Source organism: Salvelinus namaycush, chromosome 1 (genome assembly GCF_016432855.1).
Source record: "Salvelinus namaycush isolate Seneca chromosome 1, SaNama_1.0, whole genome shotgun sequence".
NCBI lineage: Eukaryota > Metazoa > Chordata > Actinopteri > Salmoniformes > Salmonidae > Salvelinus > Salvelinus namaycush.
Genome location: NC_052307.1, coordinates 43,885,941 through 43,898,808, shown reverse-complemented (window position 1 = coordinate 43,898,808; position 12,868 = coordinate 43,885,941). Strand labels below are relative to the sequence as shown.

Below are 12,868 nucleotides of genomic sequence, written 5' to 3'. Positions count from 1 at the left end.
ACCAGTCTGTCGCACTCGCAAATGCTTCACAGTGTATTTCTTTGTAGGCTATAGCCTTGAAATCATAGAATAATATAGCCTAAATATTACATTTTCATTCCTTCTTAGGCTCCCTGTCTGGCTCCTGATGTATTTCGAGTGTTTATATGCTGATTTAATATGACGTAGCCTATTTGAAATGATGTGCGATTCTTACATTCACCTTTTCATGCTTATTCAAGTACTTTTAATGTCAAATCATATGGCTTGGTTTCAATACTTCAAAACCAAATGGTAGGTCCAGGTAGTGAAAAAAATAGATGGGTGTTGGTTAAATAGTGATTTTAATGAATGGAGCGAATTTGGAGCGGCAGTTTTTTATTATTTTTTATTATCATGGAGCGGTTTTTAGTGGAGAGGTTGGACAGGACATAGAGTGCGCTCCGCTCCATGAACGATAACTGCGATTCCCAACCTCTCGACTCTGCACACATACTCTGCTGTGCGCGTGCACGCACGCACACACACACACACACACACACACACACACACACACACACACACACACACACACACACACACACACACACACACACACACACACACACACACACATGGGTAAACACAAACACACACATGTACACGGTAGCCTACACACACATACACACTTCACATATGCAGACTGCAGCACATTTTTGCTACTGAGGGACCTTTCATGTATTTTCTATTACAGCAGAGAAGGAGAGAAGGAGAAGGCATTGTGTATCTTTTGGTAGGGGTCCAATGATATGGTGGATTAATTTGTCTATAAAGACAGTAGCTGAGCATCTAATTTTTGTACTTTCTCAAACACCAAGAGACACACAGACCTCCCCCTTCTCTCTCCACACACACACACACACACACACACACACACACACACACACACACACACACACACACACACACAGAGAGCTCCCATACTCGCATTTTCTTTAGGGGAAAACAATGGCCTCATCTAGTAGCCACAGATTACCAACCGACACATTATTACCCAGAAGTACAGTGGTGTTATTATTGAAGTTGCTGGCTCTCTCTTTCCCTCTCCCTACTCTGTTGTTGATTGACTCTAGAACCCCCCCCCCCCTTCCATACACATTCCTCAGTAGTCTGAATGACTCTCATGAATACTCAATCAGTGACCAACACTAATCCTTACCATAATGACCAAGTCATGCTGCCCCTCGAAAAGCTCACGAGATCAAGGTGTGAGTGTGAAACATCTCTGCCTGCTCTCCTCTGTTCTAATACCATTTCAATACATGTCCACTCTTTCTCTCCGGTACCTTTTTGATCATCTGTTTGGCCGCACATCTCTACGAGTTTCTCCTCTCTGTTTCAGACACTCGTCTGCTGAGATCAGGAGACACTTTGGTGGGACGTATGGCTCCCCTCAGGTCTCCATGCAACACAGTCATCATGGCTCCAACGCGTCTGCCTCCATGTGCTTCACCGTGGTGAGTTACGCTACTACAGGACTACTACAACTCACTATGCCCTTTCATGGGTAGCAGCAAATAGCACCACGGTGTAGTATTTAGCTACCCTAAGGAGACTGATTCTGAGTGAGACACTCAGACAGCATTTTGTGCTGTAGGCCTAATAATGTAATCCTAAAGAGGGATTTTGTCCCACCAGACATTGTGACCCCTCACTTATTCTCGCTCGCTCTCTCTCGTACTAAGTGCACTAATACCTCTCTATATTTGACAGGCTTAAGGCATCAGGGTTTACTGTAAGTCTCTTCATATCATGACTTGCCTAGTTAAATAAAGGTTAAAAATAAAACATCTCTCTGACTCTAGGCTTCAGCCCTTTGATATGTCTCTGTCGGCTGCTCGGCAGCTGACTAGGCCAGAGGAGGGAGAGTTGGCCCATCCCCTAGTTATTATTATGATTAATGTCCAACCTGCTTGGGAAATGGGTCAGGGCGCAGGCTACTGTAGAGATATGGGATGGCCTGCTTACCTTCCAGCTTACACTGGCAAATATGTCATATCTGTGGATTTGCAATGCAGGAGAGTGGTTTTTAATAACATCCTCTGCATGTTGATATTTTCCCATGGTGCATCATCAGCGGAGGAGCTCAGTGGAGCTGCAGGCAGATGTGTGGGATGATGAGGATCATTGCTATGATTCATCTCTCTATTTTTAGGACGTATAATGATGCGCATTGTTATTAGTTAATAATAATTTCCAAAATGATGGATGCCGTGAGTGTGTGTGTGTTTGTGTTGCGCTTGTCTGTGCGTGCCCCGCTTTTGTAAGAGTGTGCACTTGCTTGTGTGTGTGGTGGGGTTCTGTCTCTAGAAACACAAGAGATGATTGATGGAGGTCATGTCGATGCCACTTCCTGTAGTCAAGCGTTTTACCTTGCTTGTTGTTACCACAGATTTTTTTAACCAAATCAACTCCTAGTCAGTTCCCTTACTTACTTCACGTAGAGACCTAAAAACATTGGATAGCTATTAGCAAAATGTTGATGGCTCCACTTTGCCCTCTGAAAGGCTGGGAGCAAATTCCACCGAGTTGCTTATACCTATCCACTCCTTTCACATCAATTACAATGCCTTGTGGTAGGGGCTAGGATTCACTTTGGAATTGGGTCTGAGGGTCCCTCTGAGTCTTGTGAGAGCTTGTGGTTAACTCTTCAATTTGTCAACTTCCCTCTTACATGTTGAATATTTAGCAGGGTAAGTCTACTTCCAATACAGTGTACCTGTGTTATAGTTCTACTAACGGTCATCTCGAGACCTACACTTTATGTTTAAAATGTGTGTGTAAAGCAGCCAGTGTTGAGCTTAGAGGCAGGTGATGTGTTGTTAGACTGGGTATTTGGTACAGCCTGTGGGTAGTAGTTTCCTCTTAGGGAAGTAGGTTACTGGTTCTTTATTAGGCTGAAAAGACACATTGCGGAGTTTGGTAGTATAACTGTGTTCAAATCAAATTGTATTAGTCACATGAGCCGAATACAACACCTTATAGTGAAATGCTTACTTACGAGCCCCTAACCAACAATGCAGTTAAAAAAAAATACGGATAAGAATAAGAAATAAAAGTAACAAGTAATTAAAGAGCAGCTGTAAAATATCAACAGTGAAACTATATTCAGGGGGGTACCGGTACAGAGTCAACGTGCGGCGGCACCGGTTAGTTGAGGTAATATGTACATGTAGGTAGAGTTATTAAAGTGACTATGCATAGATGATAACAACAGAGCGTAGCAGCGGTGTAAAAAGGGGATGCAAATAGTCTGGCTAGCCATTTTGATTAGGTGTTCAGGAGTCTTATTGGGGGGTAGAAGCTGTTTAGAAGCCTCTTGGACCTAGACTTGGTGCTCCGGTACCGCTTGCCGTGCGGTAGCAGAGTGAACAGTGTTACTGTTAGGGATAGGCAAGATGTATCCTCATGTATATCTTTTGGACAAAATACTACACACCCCCAGGACAAAATCAAGTTTATTTTATATAGCCCTTCGTACATCAGCTAATATCTCGAAGTGCTGTACAGAAACCCAGCCTAAAACCCCAAACAGCAAGCAATGCAGGTGTAGAAGCACGGTGGCTAGGAAAAACTCCCTAGAAAGGCCAAAACCTAGGAAGAAACCTAGAGAGGAACCAGGCTATGAGGCTACAGGCTACAGGCTACAAAACAACAAATGTGCATATTATGTATTAGAAAATATGATATTTTAAAGGTATTATCAAATATAGTTACAAAATGCCCAAAAGTGATTGAAACATGTCTTGCAGCTTAAGTGTTATTGAAATGCTTCCCATCCCTGCTTACTGCTTCAGGAGCAATAGTGTAGTAGTCTAATAGTCTGACTGCTGGTATGGACAACAGCCTGTTCCTGGTCCAGCTGAGAGCATTTCTCCATAGTGCAGGATGCCTGGGAGTTAGGACAGAGGTATGCATATATTTGCATGTATTTGTTTCATTTGGCTCCCATGCTAAGGAAGGGAAAGAGAACAATACAGTATATTATGAAAGGAGATATGCAGCCATGATTCCCCAAGCATTTAAATGTCTGGGGTTCACTCAAATAACTTAGAGAGTATTAGGATGCTGGTCCAGATTCACTCCTCACACGAAATAAAAATACAAGCAATGAAGCCTTGTACCATCTGGTAAAGACATACCGTTTATTTTGGACACATCACCCTCTTTTTTTTTTTGTCTCTTTTTTTGTCTATCTATCTCTGGTCTTTCTCTCTGTGTTGCAAGTTCCTGTTTTCCGCCTAGCATGACACTGGTGTAGTAAAAAACACCACGGATGACGTCAAAAACATGTCAGAGCCAAAGGAATCCAGGACTGCTTTCACCTCTTTAACACTGCTGCATTTCTTTATTTTCTTTATTTTCTTTCCTTTCTTTCTTTTTCTCGCTCGCTCAACCTCCCTTTGACACAGATGGAAGCACAACAGTACACGTTTTCTTTTCCTGGACACTGAACATTTTTACATTTTAGTCACAAATCAAAGCTTTCGTAGCGTTGTACACCGATGCAGCCGTATGCAGGATCATACGTATGTGGTTGTCGTATGCACAGGTTCAGCACTACAGCCCTCTCTGAAGCACCTGCAATACCCTCCTGTCATGCCATGCCCTCGCATACAGCCCAGAGAAGTGTATAAAGATACAGATCTGGAATACGTACAGTATCACTACGAGGCAGCCTCTCGTCTGCGATAGTCATCTGATGGCCTTCTCTGGTGACAAAAAGCATGTTTATTTCCCTAACTCTTTTATCACAGACTTGTGTGGGATAAGGCTGGAGGTGTGAAGTGGTTGCATTGCCAGCTTTTCTGAAGGGCTCTCCAGGTTATTCTCCATTCGGATCTTCTTTGCTTTACCACAGTAAACGGAAGTTCTTCAAGGCCTATTGACGATTTCTGAGCCATACTTCACAGATTACCGTATAATAATTGAACTACTGTCTATGCAGCCACACACAGTTACTGCTCCAGCGACGTAATTAGATGAGAATTTGGCAGGTACCAATTTATTACCATTCAGGTATTGTTTTATGTGCGTGTCTTTACTGCTTCCACACAAAGAGTCATTTCATTTCAAGACCACAGTAGTTACAGTACCGACACAGCATAACAACAACTTAGCAAAACTGTTGTCTGTTTTTGTCTGTAATGATGTTCCATACATGACACAATGAGCTGTCATCCAAAGGTCAGTCACCCGTTGGGATAGGGAGTTACAGGGGTATAGTTCCCCAGGGGTTGTAGTATGGTTGCAGAGCGTTAGACTCTTAGGAGGAGGATGAATGGACTAATATGATAGGAATGGATAATGGTCTATCTGAAGTTTCCATCGAAAGGTTATGTCAAGTTCCTCTAAGTTCCTTTTCTCTCTGTATGAGCTCGGTCCCATCATTCCCGACAGATCTGAGGTTGTTGAGAGCAGAGTAGTGATCCAACCTGTCCTCCTCCCAGCTCTTTAATATTTGGATATGACGGAGGGCTATAAGAAACTCCCTGTGCTGTACCCAGGCCCCCAAAGCCTTCAAGGATGATTCATCTTTCTGTTTTTCATTTCGCTCTCTCTCTCTCTTTCTCTCTCTCTTTCTCTCTCTCTTTCTCTCTCTCTTTCTCTCTCTTTGTCTCTTTGTCTTTTTTTCTCACTCACTCACTCACTCACTCACTCACTCACTCACTCACTCACTCACTCACTCACTCACTCACTCACTCACTCACTCACTCACTCACTCACTCACTCACTCACTCACTCACTCACTCACTCACACACTTCGTTTTGCCTCTCTCCCCTTAAAAAATGTGTTAAGTTAAGTTGGTATGCTTCAAGTCCAGGCAATCCTTTCATTGACGCGAATGAATACATATCTGGAACCATCTGGCTCTAACCTCTATCAATTTCACATTTAGATGCACTACAGTGAGTGTATTCATAACCTTAAGAATGCCATCATGTAGTTGCTTTGTGTCTTAACCATTTCCTGCCCGTGCCCTCGGCATGAAACAAAAAAAAGTTTTTCTCTCTTGCCCCTCAGCTATTTCTCTCTTTTCTCCCTCTACCGCTCTCTCTCAATCCATCTCTCCATCCACCTCTCTGTCTCCTTCTCCCCCTTTCACTATACTGTATACAATATAGTACAGTATAGAAAACATACTGTATCTCTCCACTCTAGTTCCAGTCTGTGTTGTCTATGTAATACTTGTCTGTTCCTCTATTTAACCGTCCTCTCTCTCTCTGTCTCTCTCTGTCTCTCTCTGTCTCTCTCTGTCTCTCTCTGTCTCTCTCTGTCTCCCTCTGTCTCTCCCTCTCTCCCTCTCTCTCTCTCTCTCTCTCTCTCTCTCTCTCTCTCCTCCTTCTCCTTCTCCTTCTCCTTCTCCTTCTCCTTCTCCTTCTCCTTCTCCAGCCCCAGTCGTATGACGCGGTGGAGCCCTTGGACTTGGAGGAGTTTCTGATGTCACAGCTGCAGGGTGGAGACTCCACCCTCATGCGGGAGCTCGGAGATTTCCCTGACGACGACCTGGAAGTAGAATATGTGGAGAAGGAGTGTCGGACCGTACGCCACTCTGTACCTGATGAGGGGTGGGTTGCATGGTCACATGTTCAACATAGAATAAAGTCAACCATACCTGTTACTACAGTGGCAAGAAAAAGTATGTGAACCGTTTGGAATTACCTGGATTTCTGCATAAATTGGTAATCAAATTTGATTTGATTTCACAACAATAGACAAACATAGTGTGTTTAAACTAAAAACACACAAATTATTGTATTTTTCTTGTCTATATTGAATACATAATTTAAACATTCACAGTGCAGGTTGGAAAAAGTATGTGAACCCCTAGGCTAATGACTTCTCCAAAAGCTAAATGGAGTCAGGAGTCAGCTAACCTGGAGTCCAATCAATGAGACGAGATTGGAGATGTTGGTTAGAGCTGCCCTTCTCTATAAAAAAGACTCACAAAATTTGAGTTTCTATTCACAAGAAGCCTTTCCTGATGTAAACCATGCCTCGAATAAAAGAGATCTCAGAAGACCTAAGATTAAGAATTGTTGACTTGCATAATGCTGGAAAGGGTTACAAAAGTATCTCTAAAAGCCTTGATGTTCATCAGTCCACGGTAAGACAAATGGAGAAAGTTCAGCACTGCAAACATTGCTGCACGTCTGAAGTTTGCAAAAGTGCACCTGAATGTTCCACAGCGCTTCTGGCAAAATGTTCTGTGGACAGATGAAACTACAGTTTAGTTTTATGAAAGAAACACACAACTCTGTGTGGAGACAAAAAGGCACAGCACACCAACATCAAAACTTCATCCCAACTGTAAAGTATGGTGGAGGGAGCATCATGGTTTGGTGCTGCCTCAGGGCCTGGACAGCTTGCGATCATCGACGGAAAAATGAATTCCCAAGTTTAGCCTAACATTCTCCTTCAAAATGTCTTTATGTGCCCGCCAATTTGAAGCTCAACAGAAGTTGGGTGATGCAACAGGACAACGACCCAAAACACAGAAGTAAATCAGAATGGCTTCAACAGAAAATAATCCTTCTGGAGTGACCCAGTCAGAGTCCTTACTTCAACCCGATTTGAGATGCTGTAGCATGACCTCAAGAGAGCAGTTCACACCAGACATCCCAAGAATATTGCTGAACTGAAACAGTTTTGTAAAGAGGAATGGTCCAAAATTCCTCCTGACCGTTGTGCAGGTCTGATCCGCAACTACAGAAAACATTTGGTTGCTGCCAAAGGAGGGTCAACCAGTTATTAAATCCAAGGGTTCACATACTTTTCCCACCCTGCACTGTGAATGTTTACACGGTGTGTTCAATAAAGACATAAAAACGTATACTTGTTTGTGTGTTATTAGTTTAAGCAGACCGCGTTTGTCTATTGTTGTGACCTAGATGAAGATCAGATTACATTTCATGACCAATTTATGCAGAAATCCAGGTATTTCCAAAGGGTTCACATACTTTGTCTTGCCACTGTATATTGCTTATGCCTATTAGATCTCCACAGATTGTGGAGAGGGCCTGGGTCTAGAGTTCTGGGGTCGGCATTGATTTAAGACAGGCTAAAGTCCCAGTAACTTTCTCTGCTACGAGCCTATATCTGTTTCAAGGGCCCCACTCACTAGTTTACTAGGTCCCACTACAATGGCTTATCATACCTCAGAAGGCTCTTACAATCAAGAAAGTACTGTGCAAGTGGTATCTTAGCGTCTTTGGATTGTCACTCACCTTGAACATGATAGTACAGGAAATGCTGATAAGATAGGAATGTAGAAGGAGTGGAACAGGTCATATGCGGGCTGTCTGTGGAGGGTATTTCCGCATGTGTGTGCGTGCCCGCACACGTGAATGAGTGCATACGTGTGTATGCTGCCGTATGTGTGTGCGTTCCATCCGTCTCATTCCCTCTCTGTCCTCCTGTATCTATATAGGGTGGAGTTGGATTCCCATGTGAGGGACTGTGTTCAGAGTTACACCCAGCCCTGGTTGATGGTCAGCAGGAGGTGAGCTTCTTATGATGGCACATTCAGGGGCTGCTTTCTCTCCTCGTCTTATTTTCTTCATGACTACTGACCTGTCAAATGCTTGATGTGTGTCCGCTACTGGTCATTAACCCTGGAGCGCTACTTGGTGTGCGGGCGTTGGCACAATATGCCTAAAGGCTGTGGAACAGCAACTTAAGCCTACACCCCAGGTGGCTCGGTCTCCAGGACCAGGGATGGTGACCACTGGTGCAGACGACACAGTGGAAACGTATGCAGTGGTTTATACAGCGGAAACCTAGGCAGTGGAAACCTATGCAGTGGAAACCTAGGCAGTGATTTATAGAGAAGAAAACTATGCAGTGATTTATACAGTGGAAACATATACAGTGGAAACCTATGCAGTGATTTATACAATAGAAAACAATGCAGGGATTTATACAATAGAAAACTATGCAGTGATTTATACAATAGAAAACTATGCAGTGATTTATACAATAGAAAACTATGTAGTGATTTATACGATAGAAAACTATGCAGTGGTTTATACAGAAACCTATACAGTGGAAACCTATGCAGTGGTTTGTACAGTGGAAACCTATGCAGTGGTTTGTACAGTGGAAACCTATGCAGTGGTTTATACAGTGGGAACCTATGCAGTGGTTTATACAGCGGGAACCTATGCAGTGGTTTATACAGCGGGAACCTATGCAGTGGTTTATACAGTGGAAATGTTTTCTTGTCAGATGCAGCACCACAGGTGTCCTCGCCCCTGTCTGTTTCACAGGAAACAGAGAGATATCTGAGAAACTGTGTTAACCCCTCTCTTCATCTTCACACACTGATTACAGCCAAGGCCTGCTGGTTTTATCTCTCTCTCTCACACACACACACACACACACACACACACACACACACACACACACACACACACACACACACACACACACACACACACATGCTGCGGTTCTGGTTTGTAATCTGGTTTGTTTTAGATAAAAATTCCACCGGTGTATCAGTAACCATGTCGTATCTGGGGTTGTGTGTGTGTGTGTGTGTGTGTGTGTGGGCAGGTGCCAGGGAGATGGCTGGAGTGCATATTCCGAGCGGGCAAGTCTACACAAAACTCTGCGGAAACAGACTTTTGAATCCGACGTCCAGCCAGAGAAACAAGAGACACGGGTAAGCACAAAATATACACAAGAATGCATACACAACACCACGACAAAGATGACCCAAATAGGTTTTAACAAAACAGATCAGGGTTCGGGTCCGCAAGGAGCAGTTCTGTCAGTCCCATTGTCATCAGGAGACCAGAGTACATCCAGAGTTTACAGTAGTATCGCATGCAGCTCTCAGATACATTACGGATTGAAACAGAGTAACATGATACCCTGGGTACTGTATAAGAGAAAGGTAACATGTTCATCATGAAACCCGAATACTACAGTTTCAATCTCCTCACTCCTCAGATCGATTGATGTAGATCGTTTTTTTTTTTTAGCTTTATGCAGTGGTTTATACAGTGGAAACCTATGCAGTGGTTTATACAGTGGAAACCTGTGCAGTGGTTTATACAGTGGAAACCTGTACAGTGGTTTATACAGTGGAAACCTATGCAGTGGTTTCATTGTCAGATGCAGCACCACAGGTGTCCTCGCCCCTGTCTGTTTCACAGGAAACAGAGAGATGTCTGAGAAACTGTGATAACACCTCTCTTCATCTTCACACACTGATTTAATGGTGAGGACAATCTAATCAGCGTGCAATGAAAGTGGAGAGGCTGAGTGAGAACGTGAGGGAGAGAACCGAGAGAAGGAGAGAACCGAGAGAAGGAGAGAACCGAGAGAAGGAGAGAACCGAGAGAAGGAGAGACAGGAGGGGTTGGGGAGCACAACACTGAACACAGAAGTGTTTTGTTATTCCTATTACCTCTGTCCTGGCACCGTCTCCATCATGTTTACCCAGCCTGCCCTGCACCCAATGGGGTGTGAATATTCATGCAGTCCCCGTCTGTTTCCGACCAACCCCAGGCAGCATCCAATTCTCTGTCCTGCCAAGTCCCCGGACAGCACCCAGCCAACCCCATGCTCCAGCTCCACCTCTCCCAGTCCCAAGCTCAAAGCTCCAACCCCCTGACAGTCAAGTCCCAGCCCCAGCTATCCTCTGTCTCCAGCCTTAGCCAGCCCCCAGCTCTATTCAACAGTCCTTCCCCCAGCACCAGCCATCCTCAGTCAGCTCCCAGCACCAGCCAAGTTGCCTCCAGCCCTAGCTCCTCTCCCCATCCCCAGCCCCATTCCCCAGGTATTGCCAAGTCCCAATCACCCAAACCAAAGGCCAATTGTTCCAGCCGTGAGTTTCCCATCCGCTCCAGGCCAGAGAGAGGAGAAGAACAGGCCTATTGTAACTCGGCCTCTAATTGTCCCATGCTCCAACACTGCAGCACTCTGGGGATCATTAGCAATCCTGTGGGGTTGCCTGGAGCCCTGTGGCCCTGGTTGGGATTGGGGCACTGTGAGGCAGTGGTCGGGGTGTGGAGGTTAGATGGAAGATGGATGTTCACTCTTCCATTTTCTTTAAAGGGTGAAATTCCTGGATTGTTGAAGACAAAAGATTTGAGTAAATATTTTGACCCAAATGAGGCAAATTTGCTGAAGGATGGCAACAGGGGGTTGGCAGGATGGTGTGGTTGGAAGTAGGACGTAGCCTGAGACATCCAGAGCCGTCTTGTCATGTAGCTCAGTGGTAGAGTGATTCCATGTTTGCAATAGCCCTGATTTAACACGGGTCTCTCTGTGGTGGTAGGATGCACCCCTTTGCTCCGAAGTTGCTGGGCTCCCCTGGAGTTGAACCCATTAGTCATGGATTCCATGAGGTTGCCTTGATTCTCTTGATGTTCACACACAGTTAGGAATCAATGGACGACGACTTACCTCTCCGCTGCACTTGCATAGCAAGTTACCGGCCTAAGCTCTTGAAGTAATGCAATTATTTGGAAACACTTGCAATGTAGGCCTATATGAAATATACTTTGGTTTGGGAGAAGTAACATTATTTTGTTGGGAGAATTGGGTATTTTGGATGTTCTCTTTTCCATCCTCTTCCTACCTCCTCACTCCCTGTCCATTCCCTCTCTTCTAATACCTGTCATTATTATTACAGGTGAAGTCTCCCTCCCTGGCGGTACTGAGTGATGACTCCGGCAGGACCCTGACCACCTCTGACTTTGACCTCCGCTCTGGTCTGACCCCTGACCCCAGAGTGGACGGGCTACTGCGCTTCAGTAACCATGATGACCTGGACAGGTTCAACCTGGAAGCCCGGCAGGCGAACCGCCACGCAGACCTGTTCGCCTTGTACCCACCCACCGACGAGGTGAGAGAGGGACACGCGCGCGCCCGCACACACACGAACACTAGCGATGCGCGGGTTGACTCATAACCTGCAATCCCCGTGGTGCAGCGGTCTAAGGCACTGCATCTCAGTGCTAGAGGTGTCACTACAGACCCTGGTTCGATTCCAGGCTGTATCACAACCGGCCGCGATTGGGAGTCCCATAAGGCGGCACACAATTGGCCCAGCGTCGTCTGGGTTAGGGTTTGGCCGGGTAGGCCGTAATTGTAAATAAGAATTTAGGGTTTAGGGTCATGAAGTATTGTGTGTATAAAGAGTGGGTGGCGGGTGGATTGAATAAAAAGAAAACAATTCTATAAAAAGTCCATAAATGTATCATTCTTGTGAAATTGATATCTATATGCTACATTGAGGTTTTTCTTTTCATTATTTTAGGCTTTCTGGCATTAGTGCATAAGCCTAAGCTTTATGGCATAACAGTAGGCCTACACGTGCCAAATAGCCTACGCCAGTCGCCAAACACTTTTGTTAACGTCAATCCACTGAGGAAAAAAGGACAATGCCGGAGTTCAATTCAATAGGAGAAAAGCTGTGAAATGCAGAGTTGAAAATAGAAGGGAGGGCCAGAAAAGTAGTGTTTTGGAAAGATTTGGTGAAGAGGATAATAGCAGAGGCGCTATACAAATTCGACAGTCACAAGACGGGGGATTTCAAATATGCCTAAGGTACATAAAGGGAACTGTAGCCTACTGTTTAGATGGGTTAATGGGAAACTGAAATCTGGACATTGACTGTAGGTGTATAACCTCTCACATAGCCTTCATATTAACTCATGCAGAATTAAGCATTTCTTGAAGTAAAATGATACTCCAAATGTAGAAATATTTTGACTCGGGAACAGGAGTGAATTATAAAAAAAAAAAAATATTCTGCATCTTGAGAGAATGTGAATGCGCAGTTACAGTATATACTGTCTGTAGAGGTGTATCATAAAGGCCTACAGCGGTCCGGGG

The 12,868-nt window shown here is 44.6% G+C and overlaps 1 protein-coding gene across 1 annotated transcript in view; it reads left to right on the top strand.

Annotated features, from left to right (window-relative positions):
- Positions 1-12,868, top strand: part of dock8 (dedicator of cytokinesis 8) — a 78,112-nt gene that overhangs the window by 18,984 nt on the left and 46,260 nt on the right. Inside the window, exons 2-6 of the mRNA XM_038998649.1 lie at positions 1,361-1,475; positions 6,413-6,588; positions 8,451-8,522; positions 9,575-9,683; positions 11,664-11,926. Coding sequence (XP_038854577.1) covers positions 1,361-1,475; positions 6,413-6,588; positions 8,451-8,522; positions 9,575-9,683; positions 11,664-11,926 — 735 coding nt within the window. The remainder of the gene's footprint in view (positions 1-1,360; positions 1,476-6,412; positions 6,589-8,450; positions 8,523-9,574; positions 9,684-11,663; positions 11,927-12,868) is intronic.